We start from the raw sequence: 26177 nt of genomic DNA on the forward strand, positions 1-26177 counted from the left end.
CTGTTCATGTGCTGCCAACACCTTGTCTTTACCTCTGTGCAGCACTGAGCCCTGTGGATGGATCAGACAGGATTTGGGGTTTATTTTCATGGGTTTGAATAACCTTTTTGGAAGAGTTGGACCTGTTCCTTCCATAGAATATGTGCAGGAGTGGAAATTCAACGTCCAGCTCCATGTCAGCTGCTACATCCCATATGGGGAGGTGCAAATCTTTTCTATCCTTTCTTCATTTGCTCTTTTTTGTCCTTGATTCTTTGAATTAAAATAGCCACTAACAAGGAAACTGCTACTCTCTTATTTCCTGTAGCCTATCAAAGAGTTTTTCTGAAAGTAATGTGTTCATTTGAGCTAGAAGTGGGAAGTTCCTGTTCTCTGTAGGATGAACAACAAAACCTGCTCGCAGTAGTCTGCTAAAAAAATGCACTACAAGATCAAACTGTACTAATTGCCACTTATTTTTGGTCCCTGGGAGAAAATAATATTAGAAATAATATACGGCTGATAATAAATTTATGTGTTAAGTGAAAATATATTAAATCTTTATATGATGTGGAGGAAAGTTTAATAACGAGATTGGTCCAGAGGGAGTACTCAGCTGCTGAAACATTGTTTCTTTTAAGCTTTAATAATTCAAGTGAATGGATCACTGTAGGGTTACAAAGAAATCATATTCCTTTTCCTGCCCCATCATTATCAAGGGTATAGTGAAGGTTTCACCTTGTTGATGTGTCAGGATACCGAAGTGCCCAGGCCAGATGCTGGTTGCTTTATGGAGAGCTCTGACTCGGCTTTTCCTCCCCACATTCCTGCACATCCTACATTCAGAATTTGAGACTGATCTAAATACTTAATTTGTGGACAAGTGTTGCCTCAGTCCATCCTCAAAAAGAAATCAAGAGCAGGGAAAGGAGAAGCCTGAGGCAAGCAGAGAGATCTCCATCACAGAAATGGGCTGTGATTTAGAACGTTGATTTTTTTCACGCTGAATAGGGAACTCATCATTTAAAAAATTACCTTGTAGATGGTGATAAGGGCACCTTTCGTTCTCTGCAGACAACATTTGTGCTGTGGCCCATTATGGTGGGTGCTTTTATCAGCAATTTATAGCTGAGCTGTCAAAAACTTAAAAAGCTTCTATTAAATTGATGTGGATTTATCTATATAAGACCTTCGAAATTTATAAAGGAACCCAGTTTTGGCCTCCTTTTCTAATCAGAGTGTACAGCTGCACACAGGGCAGTCAGCTCTCCAGCCTTCTAGGAGGTCAGGCATTTGTTTTGTGGCCCAGATTTGAGAATCCCTCGAGAGCTCTCTGGAGAGCAGAGCCTGTGGATGTTTGGAAAGCAGTCCCCTGGTGTTTTGCACGGGGACAGCAGCATTATTTGACTGCACAAAGCCGGGCTGGGGTGGCACCGGGAGCAGCACAAACCCCCTGCTACTACTGCCCTGCAGCACATACATGTGTGGGTTTGACTGCAGTGTTTCCAAATGTGTCCTGACATTAAAAACTGGAATGCAGGAGTTAGTGTGGCTGTATCATCTTTCATTTCACTGGCACTGAAGTTGTTATCTCGTGTAGGAGTTTTAAGGCTCTGTTTTTGTTGTCTCTTTTAATATCATTTCTATGTATGACACTGACACTTGTCTCCAGCTGGGCGTTTGCAGCGAGGTATTGATTCCTGCCAGGAAAGCCATGTTAGCTGATACTGGCTGGGAGCAGCAGCTTTGAAGCCTGAGATGGGGAGAGCCCCAGGAGATCCGTGTTACTTCCTGCCTGGTAGCTGGAATAAGAGCTATTAGAAGAGTTTGGAGATCTCCTCCCTTATTTCCATTGCTCACTTGCTTTTTTCATCCTTCCCTCCAGCACCACTTTTTGGAATACTACTCCTTCTTTCCCTTGGCTGTAATGGTGTTACAAAATTGTCAGGGATAGCAAACTGCAGAGGGTAGACCCTGCTCAGCCCTGACCCAGAGATGAGAGTGCAGCTGAAGGGCTCTTTCAGGGCAAAAGGGCAGATCCTACTCACCAAGTTTATCCTGAGTCAGTGACCAACCACGATCTTGGGGACTGTGGTGTATCCCCCCAAGTTTCCATCTTCTGAGCAAAGTTGGATTAGTTTTACTCTTTTGAGGAATGTTGTAGTAATGCAGATGGCTTGCTAAACTTTAGGGTGGGCAATTGGACATTTGCTACTCAGAATTCCTACAGCAATTCCATTTGGGTGTCGGATTGGTGGGGTTTTGCTCCAAGTTGTTCCACACCTCAATGCAGGTGTGGAAGCACTGGCTGTGCTTTGCAGCACTTCGCTGGTTAATGCAGAGAAGTTGGTCTGTGAAAATTACCTAAAGGCAGACAGGGAAATTCTGCTCCTAGGTGTAAACAAAACAGGAGGAGCAAAGCATAACTCAAAAAAAAAAAAAAAAACCCTAAAAACAGTGACAGGAAAAAATAAAAAGAGTCTTTAGCACTCTGTGTCCTTGCTGGGTTGAACTGGGAATCCTGCCCTTCTGGAGGGTCTAGATGGATCAAGATACTGGGATCCAAACAGAAAGTGAGACCCAGAGTAACCATTTGAAAAGGGAACCAGACCTCAGAGTGATAATCTTCAGCCCAAAGTAAGCTTTGGACTCAGACATGCTCTTGGCTGCTTGACCACTTCCTTTGAGAGTGGCCTCTTGACCAGTACCAGGCTCAGAGAAGAGAGTGAGCCTGAAGGACGATGGATGGACCCCAAGCCAAGCAGGCAAAGCAAAGCCGAGGGTGCTGTGTCAGTCAGTGGGGGTATAAAGCAGAAAAATGCCAGGAAAGCAGTCAGTGCCCCACCCTAAGTGCCACCAGAGGAGGTTTTTTTAGGCAGAAGGAGCAATGACAGCAGTGCTAGCTCAGATACCTGTTCCAAGGAAAAGGAGGCAGGGTTTGAGCAGGAGATGAAGAGGATTTTAACTTGAACACAAATGGGACAATTGTTACACCCCAGCTGAATGTTCATGAACACACTGTTGTGCTTCCAGAGGACCCTTGATTAATTTCAAAAGAATAAACATTAAACGTAAATTATCAGGTAACTACAAAAGTGAGTTATCCCTGTGAAAGGAAGAAGTATGTTAACAGCTAAGTGGGAAAGAGAAAATGTGAGAGAAGAGAGGCAAAAGCGGATCTGTGACTGGGTTCAGTTTAAAAAGTATCATCTGTGACTGGGTTCAGTTTAAAAAGTATCTGTGACTGGGTTCTGTATGTGTCAAAACTCCTGCTCATGATGAAAAAAGTGTCTGTAGTGCTCTAATGGTTTGGGAAAGAGTTCAGTTACCTGGCAGTTCATGTCCCTGGGAGCTCCCCTTCTTCAAAGACAGACAGTCCATGGTTTCATGGCTTGCAAGTGGGATAACCAAGAGAATGAGTGTCACTCTCAGGGCTGGGGAGAGAGAATGAGGGAGTTCTTGGCCTCTTTGTAGGATAACAGGAGATTAGTATATGTCTATACATACTTATTTGTGTATGTACCTAAAGGAAACATTTTCCACAAGAAGAAAATGCAAGTGTTTAGGATTGGATGAAACAGAAACCAAGCGTTTTGAGGTTAGAAGGCATGGGGCAAATGTCTGTAAAAGTGTCAGCTACAATTTTGCACATGGCTGACAAACAAAATGACAAACTTTCCCAGCAGTGTAGATTATTACTATTGCCAGAGAGAAGGGTCAGAATACAAATGTACACTCAGTAAACAGTGGCCAAACCAGCACAGTAAGAGTTGCTATCGCTGAGATGAGGAGAGGGTTTGTATTGAACAGGCTTTTGCTTACAGCTCCCACTACATCCTCAATGACAATACTTAAAGTGTTGCTTGGAAACCTGTTTTTGTCTTTTTGAAATTGTAACATAAATATCAGAGAAGGTCTAAAGTATTTTATTAAAGGCTCTGATGAACTGTAGGATGAGGACAGCTTTCCAAAACACTGATGGGCCATCATTAAAGGCTGCAGTCCATGCAGCTGGTGCTCCTGCTACATTAGCTAATGCCAGTGTAAGCACAGCTTCAGTACTGAGTAATTCATAAATTGCTCGTGCTTGTACAGATTAGTTGGGATTGTGTCTAGCAGTGGGAGCCAAATGGTTTCCAAGTGCCTCCCTGACCGCCCCGCTGTCAGCAGAGCACGAGCCAGATCCCCACGGGCCCCAGGAACTGGGAATTCAAAGCAGGAGCTGGGGCTTCTTTCACTCCTGCGTGCTGGAGGTGCCAGAAGCCCGCTTCCCACAGGAGCATTGATGAGCTATTGTTATGCTAGAAATTTCCCAGACCAATCTTTCTACAACAATGAGCCTGTGAAAGCCGGGACAATGATACACTGCGGGCTGGTCCCAATCTTGGAATCGATCTCCCCTGTCTGCCTGAACAAAGGCCCAGCCTGACACAGACAGGTGAGGGCAGCACATCTGAATAGCCTGACACAAAGTAAAATGACTGCAGCCCTATCTTTATTTGTCAAGTGTGTGAGTGGTGTTAAACAGACAGTAAACCTGCCTGGGCTGTAGCAGCATCGAACTCCAGGGCTTTGTTAGCTGCCTGAGGAGGAAAGAAAAAAAAAAAAGCAGACTGCATTTGAATGCCTCTCAAGCTCTTTGAGCCTGGAATAGTAAGCTAGAAATAACAAGATTGCTATTATATATCATAATGGCCAAAAGCTTAGCAGGAATCCAAAAGGATTACCATTTCATAGAGTCAGAGAGAATATGAGGAGTTGTTGTTTCTTGAAACAAAAGTGGATTGAGAGAGCTGTAAAGCCACCTGCTCAGTACATAAACAGTCCTTGAGGGATAGAAGGTAGAAGGAGATTTGCCATTTGGAATTAGAGAACTCTATGTCACAGGATACCCCAAAAAGAGAACCTAGAATCCCAGAATGGTTTGGGTTGGAAGGAAACTTACAGACCATCCAGTTCCAACCCCCTGCCACAGGCAAGGACACCTTCCACCAGACCAGGGTGCTCCAAGCCCTGTCCAACCTGGCCTTGGACACTCCCAGGGCTGGGGCAGCCACAGCTTCACCAGCCTGTGCCAGGGCCTCACCAGGTCCTTATGTGGACATCAAGATATGAGGGAGGGCCAAATAAGTGATGTTCTTAGAAGATTCTTTTTGGCCTAAACAGGTTTTTGCACCCTGAAACTATTTCCAAAGGCACCTGACACCATTGCCACCTGCTTGTGCTCTCCTCCACTGCAGTCAGCGTTTGGCCCAAGCAAACAGTTCATGTTTCACTTTGGTGGCTGCAGGAGAAACCATCTGCTTCCCCACATCCAGCACATTAAAAATTCATTCTAGACTGGATATTTTATTAGTTACTCCTTTTCCTAGAGAGTGACATGATTGAAATCTGCTCTGTCTTTCACCAAAGTTTATCCTGACTTACTCAATTAAACCAACAGAGCACATGGCCAGCATCTTGCCCCCACAGTGGCTTTCAGTGGCCACTGCCACTGCTACTGGTGTGCCAGGAGCTGTGCCTGCTGGGACACCTCAGCTGTGTGTTTCTGACTTTGCTTTACTCTTGTCCTTTTATTGGAAAGATTCCTGACATTCAAGGCTCTGGGGTCTCTAATCTCACCTTTCTCTCTCCCTCCCAGCGTCTACCAACTCGTTGTCAAGGAGGAGAAGCTGCAGAAAGCCCGGAGAGCTGCAGACATCATTGAGTGCTTCTCTGTGCCAGTGAGCTACAAGAATGCCTCCAGTCTGGACTCTCCACACTACTTTGCAGCCGAGCTGAAGCCCATCAACCTTCCTGTCACACAGCCCTTCACCGTGGGCGACAACAAGACCTACAATGGCTACTGGAATGCTCCCCTTTCCCCCCTGAAAAGCTACAGCATATACTTCCAGGCTCTTAGCAAGGCCAATGGAGTAAGTGCAGGGAAAACTGAGCTGGATCTGTACATGTGGCTGCCTCTCTCTGTCCTCCTCATCATTTTTCTTCCTTCTCGATTGGATGCTGGTTTAATTTCTCCTTCTTATTACCCTCTTACAGAAATCTGATGAAAATCAAGCATGCCATTACTTGTCCTTCACTCAAATCTCTCTCTGATGCTCAGATCCAATGAGAAATCTGTTGAGGACCCTGATTCTGCAAAGGCACATGTTGCCATGTGATTTACTAAACGAGCTGCTTAGAATTTAGATACTTTTTTTTTCACCCTTCCATAAGCATGAATGTCAGAGCAGGGGCTATTGTGCTTTTAAAAGACATAATTGCCATACCTTGATAGTTCACAGTGCTTGTGATTTTGGAGGAGATGTTATGAATTTGGATTACCTTGGAGTTTGCACTTGGCCATATCATAATGCAGCACTTGTGGTTGGGAATTTCAGCTTGAGTAAGTCAAGTACTGCAGAGGGGACTGTCTGCATGTCTGTGCTACCCCTCTGGAATGCTGTATTTTTATATATCTTTGCTCTGTGATACTGGATTTAAAATGCAGACTGCACAGGAAACATAGCCTGCCCTATTCTCAGGCTCAAATGATAAACACACAATGCCACAACAGGCCCCATCCCACCACAGGAAAACAGGAGGCCTCTCTTCCCTCTTCTCTTCCAGCTGAGGATAATTTGTGACCTTTTACCTCTTCTGTTTCAGGTCACTTCAGCAGTGTTCAGGCCAGATCCAGCCTCAATGGATCACCTTCCTCCCCTTTGACTCCCCAGTTGTTTTCCATTAATACATAACACGAGAATTTTCCACTCTGGCCTCGTGAAGAGTCTTAGAGCATTAACAAGGCCTCACAAATTTGGGTAGCAGAGTCTGCTATTATTTAGTGTGTTTGCCAGTGCTTTCAGGAATTTAATTTTAACGTAGATAAATTCTCTACAATATCATCCCTGAGAGAGCAAAATTACAAAAATCAGTCAAAGGTGAATGGTGCAGGCTTTAGTGGCTTTTATACCTGAAATGCAGCTGCACGTTGCAGAGGACTGTGATGGTTACACAGGCTGGCAGTGCCAGCCAGTGTTCACAACACATCTTAGTGCTTTACACCCTTCATTTATCACCATTTTCTTGCAGAGCTTCAGCTGTGTGGCTGACAAGTACAAAACCTCTTCAACACTGTGCTGGTTTTCACCTTGGTTTCCTTTCTAGTCAATACAGTTTCCTTCCAGCACAGCTCAATTAATTCAGTTTTGGATTTGCCTTTATAAAGGAAATTGTGAAATATATGTATATGTCTCTCTGTTTCTAGTTAGTTCCCCCATGTGTGATAGTTAATTGCTAGTGAATGGATCCCCAGGGAAGAAGGAACTTTATTTGCTTAAGTACAATATGATATTCATAACTGGGTTGTGTGAATAGCAAGGTAGGCTTCCCTTGGCATTCTGGATTCAGGCAGCAGTGGTGTTCCTGCTTTTCCTGCATCTCTGGAGCAGGCAGGTTGCAGCTCACCCTACATTGCAGGTGCTAAGGACTCAAAAAAGGATGCCTTGCCTGGGCTGTCCTAACAGGAGCAAGATTCTAAAGGGCTTTTTATGCATAAGTTAATCAAAAGAGTCTTAATGCAACAACACACAGTTCATGACAGGATGAGAAGTGTCCAGCCAGACACGGTAAATTCCTGTTTGAGAAAGCAGCTTCCTCCTGTGGTAATAATTTATATTTCTACAGTATATGCTTATATATCCTCGAAGGATAGAGGTGTGGGTAAAAGTATAGAGGAAATGCCCAAGAGTGGAATATGGATCTTCAGAGGAGTAGCTGTGATCCCTTCTGTTTCTTGGTAAAATCATTAAACACCACATGTCAAATATTAGGGTCTTTTGCTGTAAATAGTAAGTTTTTGTTCCACTCCCAGAATTATTTGCAGGTACCATTTGTATTTAAAGAGTTCTGGGTTTTTCCTTGTCTTTAACCTGAGCAGCTTTGGCTGGTCTTCAAAAAATCCTACAAATAATTATGGGTGCACCATGGCATTTCCATCCCTGGAAGTGTCCAAAGCCAGGTTGGATGGGGTTTGGAGCAACCCAGGATAGTGGAAGGTGTCCCTGCCCATGGCAGGGGGCTGGAACTGGTTGATCTTTAAGGTCCCTTCCAACCCAAACCATTCCATGAATTTTGATAAGACACATCTGCAAAAAACCTGAAACTATAACAATTTAGCACAGTTAAAGTAGAGCCTTTTGTTCCCTTACCCATGAAAAGCTTAACAGAACATTGCCACTCATTTTTTAATTAGGATTTCCTATAGTTTCATTAATCACTGACGGTTGTGGAATGATGAAATTTCTTTCCACACCTGGAACCTGCAATGAGAAGCCTTCCCACAGTGAACCAGAACATCTTCCTTTGGAAACACAGAGCTCTGGGGAGAGCTTAATTTGAAGAAACAGCCTGGATTTGGTCAAAAAGCTTGATTAGGAGGAGGTTAGGAGTGTTGTAGGAGTTCTGCATTGTTGGAGCTCCTCTGTACATGGAGGGTTGTGCTCATTTGGTGTTCCCGTCTGCTCTGCAGCCATTAGCTCTGATTGTTACACTGAAAGGAACATAATTAACAGCTGGATGCAAAACAAGTGTCGCAAATTGCTGCAGAAGCTTTTCTGCCTTCTCTTGTGCACGGTTTTACTTGTCTCAGAGTCTGAATGAAAGAGCTGTGGCTGCCTGGATCCATCTCTTGGGCCAGTTTGGTCACTGTGGTGCTGCCTCCAGACAGGAGTCTAAGCAGAACACGTGTGAGACAGAGTGGTTTTCAGCTTTGTTAGACAAAACGCTTCCAAATCGTGTGAATTTCCCTCCTAGGCACTGTTGACAGCCAGATGCTGAGCTGAAATGCAGCAGAGTTTGAAGCGAGAGAGGTTTGATTGTCCCCAGGTCTTTGTCTCACTGCAGGTCTCTGGTTGCTGATCCAGCACCACACTCCCATGGGGAGAATTTTTGGCTGCTGTGTGAAACCTGCCTGGACTTTTGAGCAGCTCAGAAACCAGAGCTCCTTAAAAACATCCTTTCTGGAGGTGCATTTTACTTCATTGAGTTAAAACGAAATCTGTAGCGGCGCAGTTGCAATCAATAACTCTTGGCCATTTTCCCTCAAAATGGGAGATGAGCAGGAGCCTGTGTAACACAGCTGGGGATGATGTGGGGGATGCTGCCAGCTGCTCTGCCAGCCTGGTGGTCCAACAGGTGACTGATGTCTTCAACCGAGAATTGTGAAAAGTAGCACTGCAGGAATCAATGAGAATATTATTTTTTTTGAGGGAATGATAGACTCTACCGAGATTCCTATTGATTTTTTGCCTCTCTAATGACTTGTACTACATGCACAATTTGTCAGCTCATTATTATCAAGGGACTTGAGGCTGGATTTCTTGATGCTGACAGGTCTACTCCCAGCACACAGCATTATTCCTCTGGGACTTTTTGGAGGTATGGATAGAGCTGCCAGCAGAGAGGTGCCATTCATCCCTGTGGAGATGGGCATGAAAAAAACAGGGAGGTGTTTCAGTTCAGCACGAGCCGTGCTCTGAAAGATGAAATGGCACCAGGGTTGCCTGCATTGCTTCTGTGAGCTACTAACCAGCTTTGGGGAGCTCTGTGTTTGGGAGGATTTTGGGTGTACAGTTTATCCACTTACATTCACTCCTTCTTAATCTCATCTTGGAGCTGCTGGCACAGAAATAAAGCAGCTGTGGAAACACTTCACTCTTTGGAAGCCCCTGTTTCCACATCTGGTTGACCAGAGGATGTGGACCTGAGTGTTTTCTGCATAATAAATAAAATCCTCCTCCAGCCTACCCCACTTTTGAGAGGTTGAGAGGAGTGGGTATCCAATGATCAACTACAGATCGTTGAAATAACTTCCTACTGTAAATAATAAAAGCCCCCAACCAGTTTGTTAAACCTCCCTTCTCCAAATGACTCAGATACTAAAAAAAGCTGATACTAAAAAATTGCAAAGGCAATAATAGGTTTGGTTTAGTCTCTGGAAGGAAATAGCAGTTTCCTGAAGCTGGCAATGAAAATTATAGGGGAGTCCATTGACCCTGCACAGACATGTTAAGACTGCAGACCACTGGCTGCAATGGGATAAAAAAACCCCACACAACTTAGAGCTCTCCTGAACTCAGGAGAAATTTGTTGAGGACCAAAAAAATAATTCCTTAAGATTGGACAAACCTATGGCTTCTACCCTGTGTGAAGCAGGTTGCCAACAAGCTCCGTGTATAGCTCTGGGGCGTGGGAAACTGAGGCTGAGGAGAAGAGTGGTGATTCCTTGTTTGGTCCATGCAGCAGCAGCAGCAGATAAAATTGCCTGTTCCCAGTGTGAGCTGCCTAATGAAGCTGTACCTGTTGTAGGGCAGCTCCAGTGGCACATCAGGGGATAGCAGGCCCCACCGGTGCTGGCAGGTGGTTCTTCAGGCAGGGCAAGCACTGTTTGACTGCTGTAAAGTCATCATCATAGTAAAGGAAAGGAGAAATGGTGGGTGTGAAAACAGATGGAGGAAAAAGCTTTGCTGCTTTCATTGTTGTTCGTAGTCTGTAAACAGCAAGCTGTCAGTTTAAAAGAAAAGAGGGGAAAAAAGATCCTGTGGCCTTTTAGGTTGTGAAGACGCAGCTGTCACATAAACATATGTCCTGCTGCCCTTGTAGCCCTTTTCTGTGGAAAATTGTTCCCATCCAAACACTGAAAGAGACAGAGGCAGAACTTGTCTTGTTATCATCCATTTCACTTGAGAAAAATGTGCATTTAGGAACCTCAGTAATTAGTAGACAGCAGCAGCTCCTACACTTCTAAAGTGGAAGAATAAAGCTCTATTAAAAGAATGTTTTTAAAAGCCCTGGAAATTCAGGGGAATGCTAAAGCAGCTCATGGTGTGCAGTTTCCAGGCTGTGGGCAGGAGTTGTGGGGGCAGAGGGGGCTTGCCCAGCTCCTCAGCACAGGACTCTCTCCAGAGGGTCCCCACGTTGTGCTGGTGGTAGGTGCAGGTCCTCCCTCCAGGAACAGGCTGCCAGCACCCTGAACCACAGTGTCCATGGTGTGTGAACTTAAAAATACAGTCAGGGTTCAGCCTTGAGTGAGGGTGCACTGTAATCTTCTTTTACTCATAGGTAAATAAGCTCCAGAAAGCAAATCTCCATAGATAGGTTGAGGTAGACATGTGGATGGGCTTGTTTTGCAGTGAGCTTTCAGGATATGGAGCATGTTGGAAGGTGGGGGTTGGATCAAAGGCTGCAGGATGTAGTCATGAAGCATTTTCCTGTTCCAGGATCTCAGTGAAAATGTGCCTACATTGTTCCATTGCTGTTTGGCTGTAAAATTTCTGCCTCAACCCGGCAGTGATACAGAGCTGGAGCAGTACTGGCATCTTAATTTAAGTTATTCCTGTGAGTTCAGCCATAATACGAAACAGATATGCAGAATATGCAGGCTCTCAGGTCATCATTAAGATTGTTGTAGATATATAAGGCCTTGTAAAACTTCTGTGGTGTCATGAAATGGAAATCAAGTGTTACAGCATTTGAAAGAATGTTCAGAAGCAATGCAGAGACTGAAATTTGGGGAATTATTTTTTTTCTAAAACTTCTATTATTATCCCTTTATTTAATTGTTTTTCTTGCCATTGCTTTAAGCAGTCTGGATGGATCATTGATAATTACCTGCATTGTTTATTCCTGCTTTGCTGGTGGTTAAAGAGAAGCACCTTGCAGTGATAGGACAGGAAGTAGTGTGTACAAATTGAAAGATGGGAAAAATATATTAGGAAAACAAAAAAAAGCATTGTTCCTGCCTATGGCACTTTAATGTTCATTCCAACCCCTAACATTCTATGATCTTTACTGTGTACAGGAAAACACCTTGAAGCAAAAGTAATATTTTTCATAAAATGAACATGATTGCAGGAAAGTGGTTTTACTGGTTTGCTTGGGGGGGATTGGGTTCGAGGGGTTTTTTTTTGGGGGGGGGGGGGAGTCTATTTATTTTTTCTGTTTCTTGTTAAAAAACCTCATGGAAACTTACAATTCTCAGTATCAACCAAAGAAAAGTAGAGTAAATGTAAAGAGATCTCGTTTTTATGAGACACCAAAGAGATGAGCAGTGGGGAGATCAGTGGAAAGCAATGCAATATCCAGCCCTAACCCAGAATATGGACTAAGTTCAAGTCTTTAAACTTCAGCACCCCTGGGAGCTGGGAGCCTGGTGTATGTGCAGGTTCTTTGATCTTTTCCTTCCCAGAAGATGCAATTTGAAATGAAGTTCTGAAGTCCACGTCTTGTTCCTCTAGCCCTTGCTTTTGGCAGTGCCAGTTCTCACAGCTGTGGTTGTGCTCAATGCAGCGATCAGTGGATGCAGATGCAAGTGGAATAAATTCTGTCTTCCCAAATCACCCCATGGGAGGGTCTCATGCAGGAATACCCACACATTCAAATGAGATCACTCTAGACTTCTTTTTCCAGCACTGACTAATTTCTCCAGCTTTCTGTTACACTCTGAAACCAGCAGAAAGCAACAAATACACAAGAAAATTTTCCTCAACAAAATGTGAGCAAGCGTCCACCTACTTTAGACTGCAGAAATCCTATCCCGTTATTTTCATGTTACTCTTCATTGCTGATTTTCCAGGTCACCTTGTTGTAGATCAGAAACTACATCAGGATGTCTCTGAGTTCTGGTTCCCAGCATTATGTGCAGAGCCAGCTCTGAAAACAAAGCTGCGTTTTTCCTTCTCCATACATCACAAGTGGCAATGAAGACTTTGGATTTCCAGAATATCTGGCAATTCAAACTCGTTACCCACTAGGCAGAAGGGAGTGGGGAGCTCTGTGTGCAGCTGTGGTGGCTTTGCAGTGCCAATGTTGTGCAGCTTGTGCAAGGAAGCTGCCTTTTGAGGGACAAAGGGGTGTAACCAAAGAGATGTCTCTGGTTTAATGGGATAGCAGGGCTTCAGTCCCACTCTGGAGCATACACAGCTGGGAAATAGGCATGGTTTGTCCTCAGGGGCCCAGGAATTCCTTCAGAGAGTTTGAAGGCAAAGTCAAAGGGAGGGTTTGTCCTTCTGAGCATCTCGTTGTTTTTAGACTGCACAGAGGGGCTTATATCCAGATTGTGTAGCATCATAGAAAGGCATCAGAGGGAATTGCTCCTGTGAGTCCCATATTTCCCTGCATGGATTCTGCAATCATCCCCTTCCTATGAGCAACAAAAGTGTGAGGAGAAAGGCACAGTGGGGCTGGGTGTGTCTGCTCCAGCCAGGGAGGATTTGTCACAGACAGAGCAATTTTCTCCAAGAGCAAATTCAGATTTCCACAAGGTTTGGCCAGGTGTTTGAGGACGGGAGGAGGTGCTCAGCAGTGCTTTGCTGGGTTGTTGTTTCCAGAGCACAGACAGCATCCATATTAATAGAGCATTGTTAACACAGTAATTTATGCTGGATTCATTACACCTGAGACATGTAGAGGCATAAAGAGCTCTGCAAAGCCTGCAGCAGATTAGTGCCTGACAGAGGCAGCTCTTCAACCAAGCAGCACATTCCTGTTTGGATGGCAGTCAGGCTGGACAGCAGCAACGCCTGCCAGGAAGGGCTGTGCAATGAGGAGCTGGGGACTCCACAAAGGTTGTGTTTGCAGCGGAGGTGGCCTGAGAAAGCTGCCGAGTTTGAGCTGTTCGTGAAGCCAAATACAACATTCAGATCCAAATCCTGTTTCTGCAGCTCTGCAGGCTCCTGGGTGGGTTGAACACAAAGCGTTGGGTTTTGTCCCAGCTCTGCAATGAGGAGCTGCAGTGGTGAGGGTTGTTAGAACAGCTTGTTTGGCAGAGGCAGCAGCACAGAATGCTGGTCTGCTCCACATCCATCAGAGAGCTGAAATATTCAGATGACTTCTTTGGTGTCTGTTTGCCATGTGTTTAAATAAATACCCAATTTGCAAAATTTGCAGTAATGGTGCATGAAAATGAGATGTACAGTGGCGTGTGCTTTTGACCCAAGGCTTGTCAGTCTATTACAGAGCAGGTCATTTAACTGGGAAATTCTATTAGCTAATCAGGCACTTACGTGGGACCCATCACTCACACATGGAGCGTGGAGAAATGTGTTGTCACTCCCAACTTTTCAATACTTAAGAGAACCAACTGCAGGCAAGTCCAGTAGTGTGGAGTGTTTTATGCAACAAAAACTGTTGGTGGTATTTTCAAGGATGAAGTGCAAGAAAAGATACATATATTTTTAGTAGCTTTTAAAAGGAATGTGTATTTATTGTAGATGGGCAAATTACACACTGTGATGTTTTCCTATATATTTTTCTTGTGTTTTTTATTTTTCAGGAAACAAAAATCAACTGTGTCCGGCTTGCAACAAAAGGTATGTGGGTCTCTCTTTCCTGCAAAACACAATGCCAGAAATGTAAAAACTGCAGTGGTGGCACAACTTGATTACAGTTCCTAGCCAAAGAACCAGCCTCTTTATTTCCTCTTTTATTTTATATTTTTTAAAAGGAAGATTGCAAAGGCAGAACAACCATTTCCAGGACCACTCCACTATATTTGTGGCCTCTGTTATTTTTTTAACGCAGGGTATAATTCTCTGTGGTTCCTCCTTTCCCTCATTCTGTTGACAGCTTTTCTGTCCTGAGGACTGTTCTTGCTGTTGGCAGAACATCACTGAAAAAGTGACATTGACTTCCTATTCAATTTGTTCTCTCCACAACTGTACAAAGTAGATAAGAGGAGATCTCATGTAAGCCTAACCTTGTACACAGCGGGGCACAATTCTTACATCACTGCATTTTCATGGTATAATTGAACAAACTAGGAGAGAGCGTTCCTGATTTTCGCTGTGGTGAGCTCAGAACAGACCAAGCTGATGGGTCACACAGCCCTCAGTGAGCAAACCTGAGACAAACAGCCCCAGGGTGGTTCACAAGGTGTAGCTCTTGAGGGACCAACAGTGAGAGTGTCTAAGCTCCTTCTCAGTGTTTACAGCTGCTTTTAACTCTTCTAAAGATTTCAAAGTCACCCCAGGGGCTACTTCTCCAGAAAAGATATCAGACACCAATTTATTTGTAACACAGAGGAGTAGCTGTAAAAAGATTTCCCCAGCACATGTTGTAGTCTCCCAAGGAGCTGTAGGGAAATGCTGGGGTACTGCCATGGGCTGTGCTACAGATGACTCCCCATTCCCAACCTTAGCTTGGCCAGCTTTCACATGACAGCAAAGCAGCCAGAGTGCAAGACCTGCATGGCTGCCTGTGGAGGCTCTGGAGAGTTCACCAAAATTGGCAGGAACCCAAAAATCCTTGAGGAACCATCCCATTTTTTTCTAGTCTTTTCATTCCTTTCTGACTTGTGGCAGAAGGTAATGACTTCAAGGTCCTTTCTCCTGGTCCTTTCTGCATCTGCACTTGAAGAGGAGTTGGGAGGGCTCAAAGAAACCCCATTAGCCACTGGATAGCAGAAGAAGATTCTTCCATCTCCACATCTGGAGACGTCCCCAGGCTGTCAGAGACAGCCAGGCACTGGGGTGCTGTGTGTGGCAGGTGCTGTGTGAGGTTCCCACTGTGCTGCTGTTTTCCCTGCCCAGACTTGGTAATGCAGACTGGTGGGGCTGTAAGCAGTTGTGTCACCACTGAAAGCTGAGGAGGAGGAGCCATTTCTCCCCTTTCTCCTTCTCATCTGTGGCTCTGGTGCTCCCCATATCCTCTTGTTCCTTTCCTGTTTAAAAGTTCCATGTAAAATCTTTATTTAATTCATTCTCTGGGTTACAAGCATTCTATGTGTCTTGGTCTATGTGTCTCCTTCCTCTCCAGTTTTCCCATCTGGTAGTGATGTGACCATTTCAAGTACCTGATTTTGGCTTTCTGGTGGTAGAAAGAGCAAGAGCAGGACTGGGTGAAATTAATCTCCACAAGCTTTTCCAATAGCATAGTCTCTTCAGGAGATCAGAGATACTGGACTAATTAACTTTTGGAAACCTGTAGTTCCTTCCATTTCAGTTGTTCATTTTTCTGGAGCTGTGGAAGAATGTTGTCATGCTAGCAGGAAATATATTTGTTCTGTGACTATTCGAAAGAAAATAGTTTGAAAAATCCCATTCTGGCATGATTTTGTGTGCACTCTCTGATTTGGGTATGTCAGCAAAGTGTCCCATAAGTGACCTTCAGTTGACTTCTGCAAACTGAGATAATTTTCACTAACTTTGTTAGATCACCAGCAAGAGTCACTGAGCCACCCAGTCAATGAGCCACCCTCATTCTGTTGTTTCTGAATGCCATCTCTTTTTAAAAAATAATCTCCTGCTAGGATTAATTTAATAAGAGATACAAAAGAGATGGGTAGAGCCTGAGGATGTCTAGAGCCACTGCTTTTTGGTGATCTTATTCTTTAGCTTTTTCTTTATTGACTTGAATGGAAAAGGACAAGAAATGATGGTAGTTCTAGTGTTTATTCTCGCTGTCTCAATTCATATCACTTTTGATTTATATCACTTTTGATTCGTATCACTTTTGACTTATAGGTAGATGCCTTATTCCTCTGTGTGGAGTGCAGAAATCTCTGTGGAAATTCTTTTCCTCTTGCCCTCACTCTGAATTGCAGTGCTGTAACTCCCAGTGCCTGGCCCTCAGCACGGCCCCAGCTGTGGCTGGTTTGAGGCAGGTTTAGCTCTCCAAAGGAGCAGTGCTGGGTGCAGCTCGCAGGCAAGGCAGCGCCACAAGCTGGGGTTGATAAAGTCACAGGACCTGCCACTGCTGGCACCTGGACAGGGCCAGCAGCTGAGCAACAGCTGAGCAAAGTGGTTCTGTGAGCTTTCCCATAGTTTCAGACTTCCACACGTCCTGAGGCTGCATTCCCACCATGCATTAACTCCATATGGATAAAGGGGCCAGCCCTGGAGAGGGGTGTTGTACCTGTCCTCTCTCTGCAGCGTGCCAATGCACAGAGACACAAAACTGTAATGACACTGTGTCCTGATCAAAGGCTGATAGCTGGGATGTTCTAGATGACCTCCTGTGTCTGTGCTGTCTTCTGTCTGCTCATTATATTGATTATCCTTAGTGGCATCGCTCTGAACTCCCCTTTATTTGCATTGGTGTTTTTCTGAGGATAGAATGAGCAAACCTGAAGTCTGCCTTGAACAGAATCAACAGAGCTGCCTGTGAGGATGCCACTCTGGTGTCTTGGGTAGGAATTGGGAAAAAAACCCCATATTTTGCAGTCAGGATAAATCTCAGCATTAAAAGCTCTGCTTTGAGTTGGCACCAGAGGGGGAAAAAAAAATTGTTTTGATGCAAGAAAATAAATACATACTACTGGTGCCAGACTAAATGTTCATTTTGGAATAGAGGCCTAATTTTCCCATTCCTAGATATTTGATACTGCAGCAGCTCCATTAGCCCCAGTGAAATGAGTTCTGATTTACACCAGTGACAGGAAGATTAGGATCGAGGCGTGTTTAAGGAAGACAAGTATTCTCTTGAAGTACTGGATTAACAAGGGCACTAAACGTGAGTGTGGGAGTAATCAGGCAGTGAAATGTGTTAGGCATGTGTTACTGGGGGATTGTAACACATCCTGGGTGTTGCTGCAAGGCACCTGCTCAGAAGCTGAGTCGCTTTAATTACTCGAGAGACGCATGGGGCTGTTCCACTCCTCCAGCAGGCTGCCAGGGAATTAGCTTTTCTGTGCCACAGCACCAAGAAAAGAAAAGCAGAGAACTCCTTAAAAAGTGGTTTAGTCCACTAAAGCAAAAATTTTGGAGGTTTCCCAGTTTTCTTCCCTCCTCTTTAGCAAGAAACAGGCTGCTCAGATCAGCCCCTTTCAGCTCAGCCCAGCTCTCCTGCAGTGCTCTCTCTGCGTGGTTCCCTGTGTGCTGCTCCTGGCTAGATGACCTTGATCCTTGTGGTGGCAGGAAAAAACTCTCAAATCCTTTTGTATTGGGTTATTAAATGTTGGGAGGAGGGGGTGGCATCAGCATTCCAGAGCACCCGGTCCTCCAAAGCAGGGCCAGCAGGTCCCCAGCTGGGCCAGCACATCCACTGAGCTCATTTCCCTCCATCCAGTGCCTCCACGGAAGGGCTGGGTGGTGCCTGTGGGAAGGGCCAGGGGCAGGGACTCACCATCAGCCTTTGCTGGATGATCCATCAGAAAGCTCCCTGCGTTTGTCTGTGTAGCCATCCCACAGTTTGCCAGCATGTTAAACACTATTAACCTTTTGTATCTACATATGTATTTATTTTCAGATTCATTGGTCTCAGATCTGTTGCCACTTCTCTCCTCACATGGGCTACTCCTTTTTTTTTTTTTTTTTAAATTACTGGACTAATGTCATCTTTCACAGCATTAGGCACTTGGATGCATCTCATTAACATAAAGCACTCTTTAAAAATGTTTATAATTAAACTCCAATTTATCAGCTCTCTGCCATACAATTTTCGTTCAGACGGGTTATTTATAGGTTTTGCCGTTTGGTTTCCTTGACAGCATTTGTTTTAATATGTCCCATTCTTTCTGAATTAACTGACTTGTTCCCCCTGTCTTAAAGCAACATATTTGTATCGACACTTTATTAGAGAAAATTGCAACCTCTTACCAAGAGCGAGCGATTACCTCTTGTATTCCTAAAGTGCATTAATTCAATTTCACAGTGTAATTGAAACCAAGGCAGAGGGCTCATTAATGGTTCCTTATCTCCCCATACTGATTTCTTCTTTCCTTAAAATGTGAGTTCTTGCAAATGAAAGAATGGAACTATAATAACAATTATGAGGTACATTTTTATTTTTTTTCCTTTTTTTTTTTCTCGTGCATGCTGCCTGGGAACCATTTTGCTTGTTCTTAGCAGTGCTAGGTAGCCAACAGGTGACCACGCGAAACCCGCCCAGCCTCTTGAGCACAGGTGATTATCAGTTCAGGAAAAGGAAAATGGTCAAACTTCCAGAGGTCTGAGCAGCTTCATGACTTCTTGTTTAATCCTTGCTTTGCATGAGAAATTACTTTTCCAGTTACTCCCACTACAGCATAAAGGGGGGCAGTGCTTTCATGGTGCTCCTTCAGTGCCGCGGTGGAGATCTGCCTGTGCTGAGGGTCAGCTGGGGGACTCAACACCTCTTAAATCTCCACAGGAGCACTTGAGTGTGATGGAAGAGCCCCGTGGATCCCACTCTGCACAGGCTGAGTCTCCCCCTGAGCATGTATGGAGCTGAGTTTGCATTTCCAATTAAAGGAGCTGTGCCATTTTCTGGGGCTGATTATTGCGCTTATTCTTAGACAGCTGGGTCCTGCTGTCAGAGAAATGATGGCAAGAAAAGAACAACTTGATTCTGTAAGCCCTCTGTAGAAGAACAGAGGAACTATAGAAACTATAGAAACTGTAGTTTCTATAGAAACTTCTGCTGGAGCCAGAGATGCTGCAGAATTGAGCCTCAGCAGCACCAAGTCATTCACAGTGGGGACGTTCAGAACCTCTCAAGGGTTTTGCAGTTTCCATCAGAATGAACTTGGAGGTCTGTGTGCCATAAAATTGCCCCATCATATGTAACACTGGGACCAGGATCATCATTAACTCCAGAAAATTTAAATACAGAGAGGAGATCCCATCAGCATGTGGAAATAGGTTCTTCTGCTTCAGGCTGATGTGCATAGCATGAATAGCTGGGATGTGACAGTGTTCCATGTGATTAATGGGAAAGCAGGGCTGGTTTTTCAGTTTTTAGATGGATTACATTTCTCTAGGAATAGTCCTCTCCCAGTGCTGCATGGTTATTCCTGCCTAGTTATGACTTCCTCACCAACAATTATTTCAACTGCACATCAGGACAGCTGTGATGATACAGGGGCAAAAAGGTGCTGGGATTACTGGGAAGTTCAAATGTACTGGAAAAAAAAAGGTCTTGATTTTTTTGTAGTGCATCAGCACAGGAAGAAGGAAACTTCCTGCAAGAATGTTGAGATCTCAGTGAAGAACCTGGGTCTGAAATGTGACCAGGGAAATCTTGGGCTGGGGGGGGAGATGGCAAAAAATCAGTGGAAAATGAGGAAGGTAAAAATTCCTGCTGTTCACACAGTTTTGCTGCACATGAAAACTGTTCATTTAATAACTCCTGCTCCCTCAAATTCATTGAAGAGGCTTCTTTGTTTCCTGAAATACATTCTGGTTTTGTAGACAGATAATGTATTTTTTAAACAGATCTAATCCCACTTCAAATCTGTTTGTTACTGCGTTTTGTCTTCTAACACACTGGAATATTATTCCTTTGACAGGTTTATTCTGTTTTGCACTATTTATTTCAGATGAGTTTATCACGCTTTTTAAGTTGAATGCATGGAAATGTTTGGTTGGTTTTTTTCCCCTGAAAATCTCTGCCTTCTAAAAGTTATTTTTTAGCACAATTTCGTGTATCACAATCCCTTTAGGGGCTTTATCCCAGGGAGCTAAAGGCACAGCTTTGGATTAGTGCAGAACCTGGTGCAGAATGGGGTGAGGCCGAGTGAACTGAGTTTGGTATCTCCAGCCCAGTGTCCAGAGGACATTGCCTACTCCAGAGCTCTACTGCATTGCCAGACCCTAATCTTGGGCTCCCCAATTCAAATAAGAAGCTGGAGGGAGGGGGAGAAGAGGCACAGTGCTTAAGATAAAATTTGGGATAGTTCAGCAACATGTGAGTCTGGGAACATCACTTTTATCATTCAAAGCATCCACTGCCGGGTCACACTGGGTACCTTCAGGGGAGAAGGGTCTTTGGAGAAATGAAAATAAAATATATTATAGCTCTCCAGGAGTCAAAGCAGGCAAGGATTTACCTGGAGCCGTGTGGAGGTTCTTTTCCCTTTTCAAGACCCACCTGGTAGGAAAGGATGCTCTTGGCCATGGTTGTAGCTGGCCCTGATCCAGTGTACATTCATCTCTGTTTGCAGATAGATTGGTAGCCAGATAAAGGAGTGGGAGTTAAAGAAAAGTCAGTAGTTGGACGTGAAAGCCACAAGTGAAGGTCAAATTAAGAAAAGATTTCCTTTGGTTTTGTTTTACTTAGTTTGAATGCAGGGAGCATTGGACGATTCCTTGCTTGTGAAATTTAGGGGCTTGTTTTTCATCTCTTCTGCTTCAAAGTTTGCAGGAAGAACTCTTTGAATATTTGTCCCTTGAAGCCTCTTCTGCACAGGGGCTGAGACCTGGCACAAGGAGGGGGCAGCTGCATGGGGAGAGGCAGGAGGGGGCTCTCATGTTTTAGAGGACAGCAGTGTCTTGTGTTCCTGACCTTCACACCCTCACACCAACTCACTTGGGTGATTTTTTTGTCTCCATTTCCTGATATCTGCAGATCCTTTCTAAGGTGGGTCAGCCACTGGGAAGGTATTGCAGATCACTTAAAATGATTTTCATAAACAGATTATCATTGTCAGTGTCCTTTAACAACACTTGCAAAGGCATGAGAGACCCAGGACTGTTACAAATACATTATGCCTGTTTCATTAAATAGATTTTTGGATAAGCCAATATTCAGAAACAGGGTTGATATTGATGAGCTTCTGAGCTTCTTCCAGGAGCTGGACATTTAAAAACTGTGTGACTCCATCAGGATATGTGATAAAATCACAAGGTAGGTGTGAGACTGTTTTGTAGTATTATTGTAGAGGAAAAAAGAAAAATCTTCATTCCAGACATGCCTGAAAGTGTTGCTCCAGCTTGGCAGAGCACAAGAAGTGTGCTGGTGTTTCATGCAGCACACGTAGAGTGTGTACCCAGACTCCCTAACCCTGCCCAGCTGACTCCCTGTTGCTGGAAGAGGGTTTTTGCTGGAAGAGAGAGTTCTCCTTTGCATGCTGCTCGCTCAGCTCGGGGTGAAGCCTCACAGGGCAGGTTTTTGGAGGTCACCGTGGTTACTTGAAGCACCTTCGTCCAGTTGGGCTCAAAAGGTGGTTTTATTTCAGTGTTCACTTTCTGCCCACCCCTGGGCTTGGCTTTGCTCACTGGTTTTGCAGCTGCTGTGGGTGTGGAGTTTTCATGATAATCATGGTGAGAGCAGGGTAACTGCTTAGAGGGGGCTGACTGGGGCAAAAGTCAGTAATTGTGGAGAATCTGTTCTATACCCATACCATTGTCAGGCACTGAGAAGTTTTTGCCTGTATCAGTCAAAAGGTTGATCTTCCTGTGTCTAAGACTTTGCAAAACTTAAGTCAAATCTGTAAATTTGAACTTGTCAAATTGGTAATTGGACTTGTTTTCTATTTTTATAATTTTGAGCTAGTTTTTAAATACAGTTCTGCAAAAGTGATGAGTTAAAACAGAAACATTCTCTCACCCCCTGAACCATTGCATGAGTTGTTGGCAGCTCTTTAGCTGAGCTCTTCCTTCAGGGAAATATTATAACCTTTCTTATTCTTGGGGACCATATATCTCCCTTTAGCACAAATTGAGTGCTCCTGTTCTGAAGAGAGAGGAAGAAAAACGGGAGGAGAAAAGCAAAGCCCTTGTGGTGGATTTGCCTGGAACGTCCAGAATCAATTATTCACTTACAGCTATTTTTTAATTCTCATTCAGCTTAGCAATGCTGATCTTGATGCCTCACTGTGTGTTTACCCTCATCCTCCTACAGATTCCACCTGTAAGCCCGAAAATCCCTCATACAAATTCTGGTCTGTCTTTCTCTCCAGGACTGCTTTGTTTTGCTGCTCTCTCTGCTCAGAATATGGTTGAAAGCTTTTGGCTCTCATCATTCTGTCTGTTACTTTTGAGCTTTGTGAAAGGAATGAGTGTGTCTCATTATAGGCTTAAGCTTGCACTGCTTGCAGTCTTCAATAACTGGAGGTGGAAAATTGGTGTAGTGACGTTGTGTGTGGTGATCCTCTTCGTGATATTCATTTTTTAATGAATTGCAACAAAGAAACATCCAAAGTGGAATCTGGCTTCCAGATGTGATGAGCTGTCCCACTCTGTTGGCTCATGATACATGGAGGCACCAGCATCATGCAAAGTTTCTTTTTTTAGTCCTAATACACTTCTGGAGGGTGTGGTCAGCTGACACCCAGGGCTGGTGCTGGGTATTTCCACATCAGGATGTAAAGAGGTGCCTTTCCACCTTTATCTCAGTGTTATCACTCCTGGAAGTACCTGTCTGCCCTTGTGTTTGCACGTCAGACTGTGTTTTACAGGTACAGATATTATCAGGAACTGAAAACTTGAGGGAAAAGATTTCTTCATGCAGAGCTGCTTTAATAATTTGTAGGCCCCTCACATAGAAAGCACCATAAAAAAATAAATAAAGGAAATCATGTTTACAAGTGATTCGAGAATAGCTGTCTTTTGAATACCAGCCTCTAGGTCTATTAGGAGATTTTACATTCAGCCCACTGCCTGGCCATTATGTGCTGCAAAGAAATTACTCTGATTGTGCAGATCATTTCAATGCATAATGACTGGGAACCTGATATTTTTCATTAATTTCTCTGGGTTAAATAATGCTCTGAAGTAATTTTTCTGATTGTTTTTTGTTCCAAGAGTGAATTTCTCTCTGAAGAAGCTGTGTTCTTAGGTGTTACAATTTTGAAACCACACCTCATCATTGCCACACTTGTTCCCTTGCTGGGTCTTTCCTGTCACCTGGTGGTGGCTGAACCTCCCATTTCTTGTGTTGCTTCTCTCAGTTTGTCCCTCCCTCCTTCACACTTCCATTGCCCTTTTCTTGATTCTGAATATTTGACCCAGCTGCCCTTAGAATCATTTATTTGCTTTCTTGTCTCCTCTTGTTAAGCTTTGGGATGCTTCTGTCTCCTACAGTGTCTTAGCTACTGGTGATTGTGGTACCACTTCCATTGCAGGACTTTGTTTTCTGTGCCTCACCTGGAAACCTCACATAAATACCTGACTTTTCCTCCTGCTTATGGATCTCTTGAATTCTTTTTCCTGGCAGTGTCATTTTTTAAAATGCAATATTGTAATTGCTGCCTAAAGTAAAGAATGTTTCAAATTGCAGTTTGTGAAATAGGTCTTACAGGAGAAACCTGTATTATCAGCCCTGCTCAGCTACATGCACTCAGTAGTCATTCTTTCCTGGATGTTTTTCAGAGTGCTGCCTCCACAGAGGAGGTTGCTTTATATCTGGTGGCTTGTTTTCAAATAACAGACCTGTGCAGAAATTGCTTGGAGTGAGATTGCCATGGTGTCTTTCCCCTAGATGCCACTGCTGGTTTTCCCCCAGAGGGCACTGCCCAGGCTCCCCAGGGAATGGGCACGGCCCCCAGGCTGCCAGAGCTCCAGGAGCGTTTGGACAGCGCTGCCAGGGATGCCCAGGGTGGGGTTGTTGGGGTGTCTGGGCAGGGCCAGGAGCTGATTTGATGATCCTGATCTGTCTCTTCCATCTCAGCATATTCTATGATTCTCTGAACCAACATCAGCATGTCCAGATTAGACCTTAATTAAAACCTTAATTAAACCATCAGTGTGTGATGATCCAGAAACCTGACTTCTCATGGGCTGATGAGCTGGACAGCTCTGGGAGATTGGCCCTTTGCCCCTGCCCTGCTCTCCTTGCATCTCTGCAGCACCACCAGAACTGTATCTCCCAAGAATGTGCTTCTTGTACTGTCTTCTGTCTCACTGCAAGATGCCGGATCTCGGAGTTTTGAAAGGGATTGAGGAGAAGCAGAGTCAGTTGGGTTGCTAGGAAAGGACTAAAATGGTGACTGACCAATGGAGTGATGGGTGAATGTCAATGCCTGTGAAAGTCAGAGTCAGACCACTGCTCTGGCTCCTGGGATGGTGCATTTTGTACAGTACATAAATGAGCATCTCTGAGAGCAGTAGGCTGCTGGAGTAGATAAGGCACAGATAGGGAGTCAGGGGACCTACAGCCTTCACTCCTCTGGCACTGCTTTCTATCATTTGCCTTCCTTATTAAGAAAGCAAGCTTAGGGCAGAAAATTGTCCTACTTTGTGTTAGTGCAGAGTAATGGGGTCCTGACCTCAGTGGGGGCTCTGGGTGCCACTGAAATACACACACTAATAACAGTGGTGACCCGCCTGTGTCTTATTATTCCAGCATCCAGCTTCTGTTACAAGGAACAATTCATTCCAGGAAATGTGGTGGAAGTAACCACTAGAAAATACAGATGTAGTTTGTTTTCATTCCTTTTTAATGCCAGAAATATATAAACATGGTTTTTCAGAAAGAAAAGGGTGGCCCCTTAAGTACAGTCGTGCAGAGCTTTGCAAGTGTGTTTAAAGATGTTTGCATGAAATGGCCATCTGAGCAGTTTTCATGGACTGCTGTGCTCAGAGGATTTCAGATCCTGCATCTCTATAAAGGAGAGAAGCAAAACTGAATTCTAAACCAGCATTTCTGTCAGGAGCAGCAGAAGTCATCTCCTGCAAGAAACAGCTCACAGAGCTCCACCTGCCAGGATAGGAATGTTCTTACCTACAGCTGGTGGTGAGGCAGGTGGGAGTACAAGCAAGCAGAGAAGATTTAGGCTTCTGCAAGGAAAATATGCCAGAACATCAGGAAAACAATGGACTTTTGCAGTAATGTTTCATTGCAAGCCTTTGAGAATCCCAGAGCCAGGAATCTGCTGACACTGTCAGGTTCTCCATTGCTAGGCACTATTAGCTGAGACAACTTACAAATGGTCGGGCTGGTAGCCTAAAGGAATTGTTGGCCTTTGCCAAGAGAGATAGAGTTGCCCAGAAGATTGGAGTGGATCTGTCACTGCAGTGTGGAGGTGTCAGGATGGATAATGAGCCTTTCTTCTCCTCCTGGAACTGCAGGAGCCTGCAGTGGGCTGGGAAATATCAGCTAAAAGCACTCTGACCACACATTGCCTGGAGTAACGAGCAACAGCCTGGTAAAATCAAACCAATCTGGTGGATTAGAAGATGGAGTTGACAGCACATTCTTACTTCTTTTTACACTGCTCACACTTCGTGGGGGTATTCAGATGGTACAAAAATGAGGGGCATCTGACTGTGCTGTTTATAGTAGAAAACCATTCTCCAACACCTATTATTTGGGGTCATAGGAGTAACTGCAGCTCAGCTGAAGGATAATTTGGAGTACTTCTGACTTGCACTGCAAATGAATAGAGTTTTAGCCATTTTCAGGGAGAAATTGTACCTTTCTCCTTGCCTTTGTTGTGTGACAGCCTGGGGATTGCCTGTCTGATGGTGTATAGCTCACCTCTTGGACACGTTCACTGCAGGGTTGTGGGAGAGGTTGTCAAA

General features: G+C 44.3%; 1 protein-coding gene across 3 annotated transcripts in view; it reads left to right on the forward strand.

Moving 5' to 3' along the window:
• Positions 1-26177, forward strand: part of PTPRT (protein tyrosine phosphatase receptor type T) — a 468237-nt gene that overhangs the window by 364640 nt on the left and 77420 nt on the right. For all 3 annotated transcript variants that reach the window (XM_069033796.1, XM_069033797.1, XM_069033798.1), the window contains 2 exons: positions 5621-5894; positions 14294-14330. In XM_069033796.1, coding sequence (XP_068889897.1) covers positions 5621-5894; positions 14294-14330 — 311 coding nt within the window. The remainder of the gene's footprint in view (positions 1-5620; positions 5895-14293; positions 14331-26177) is intronic.

Source organism: Aphelocoma coerulescens, chromosome 20, assembly GCF_041296385.1.
Source record: "Aphelocoma coerulescens isolate FSJ_1873_10779 chromosome 20, UR_Acoe_1.0, whole genome shotgun sequence".
Lineage (NCBI taxonomy): Eukaryota > Metazoa > Chordata > Aves > Passeriformes > Corvidae > Aphelocoma > Aphelocoma coerulescens.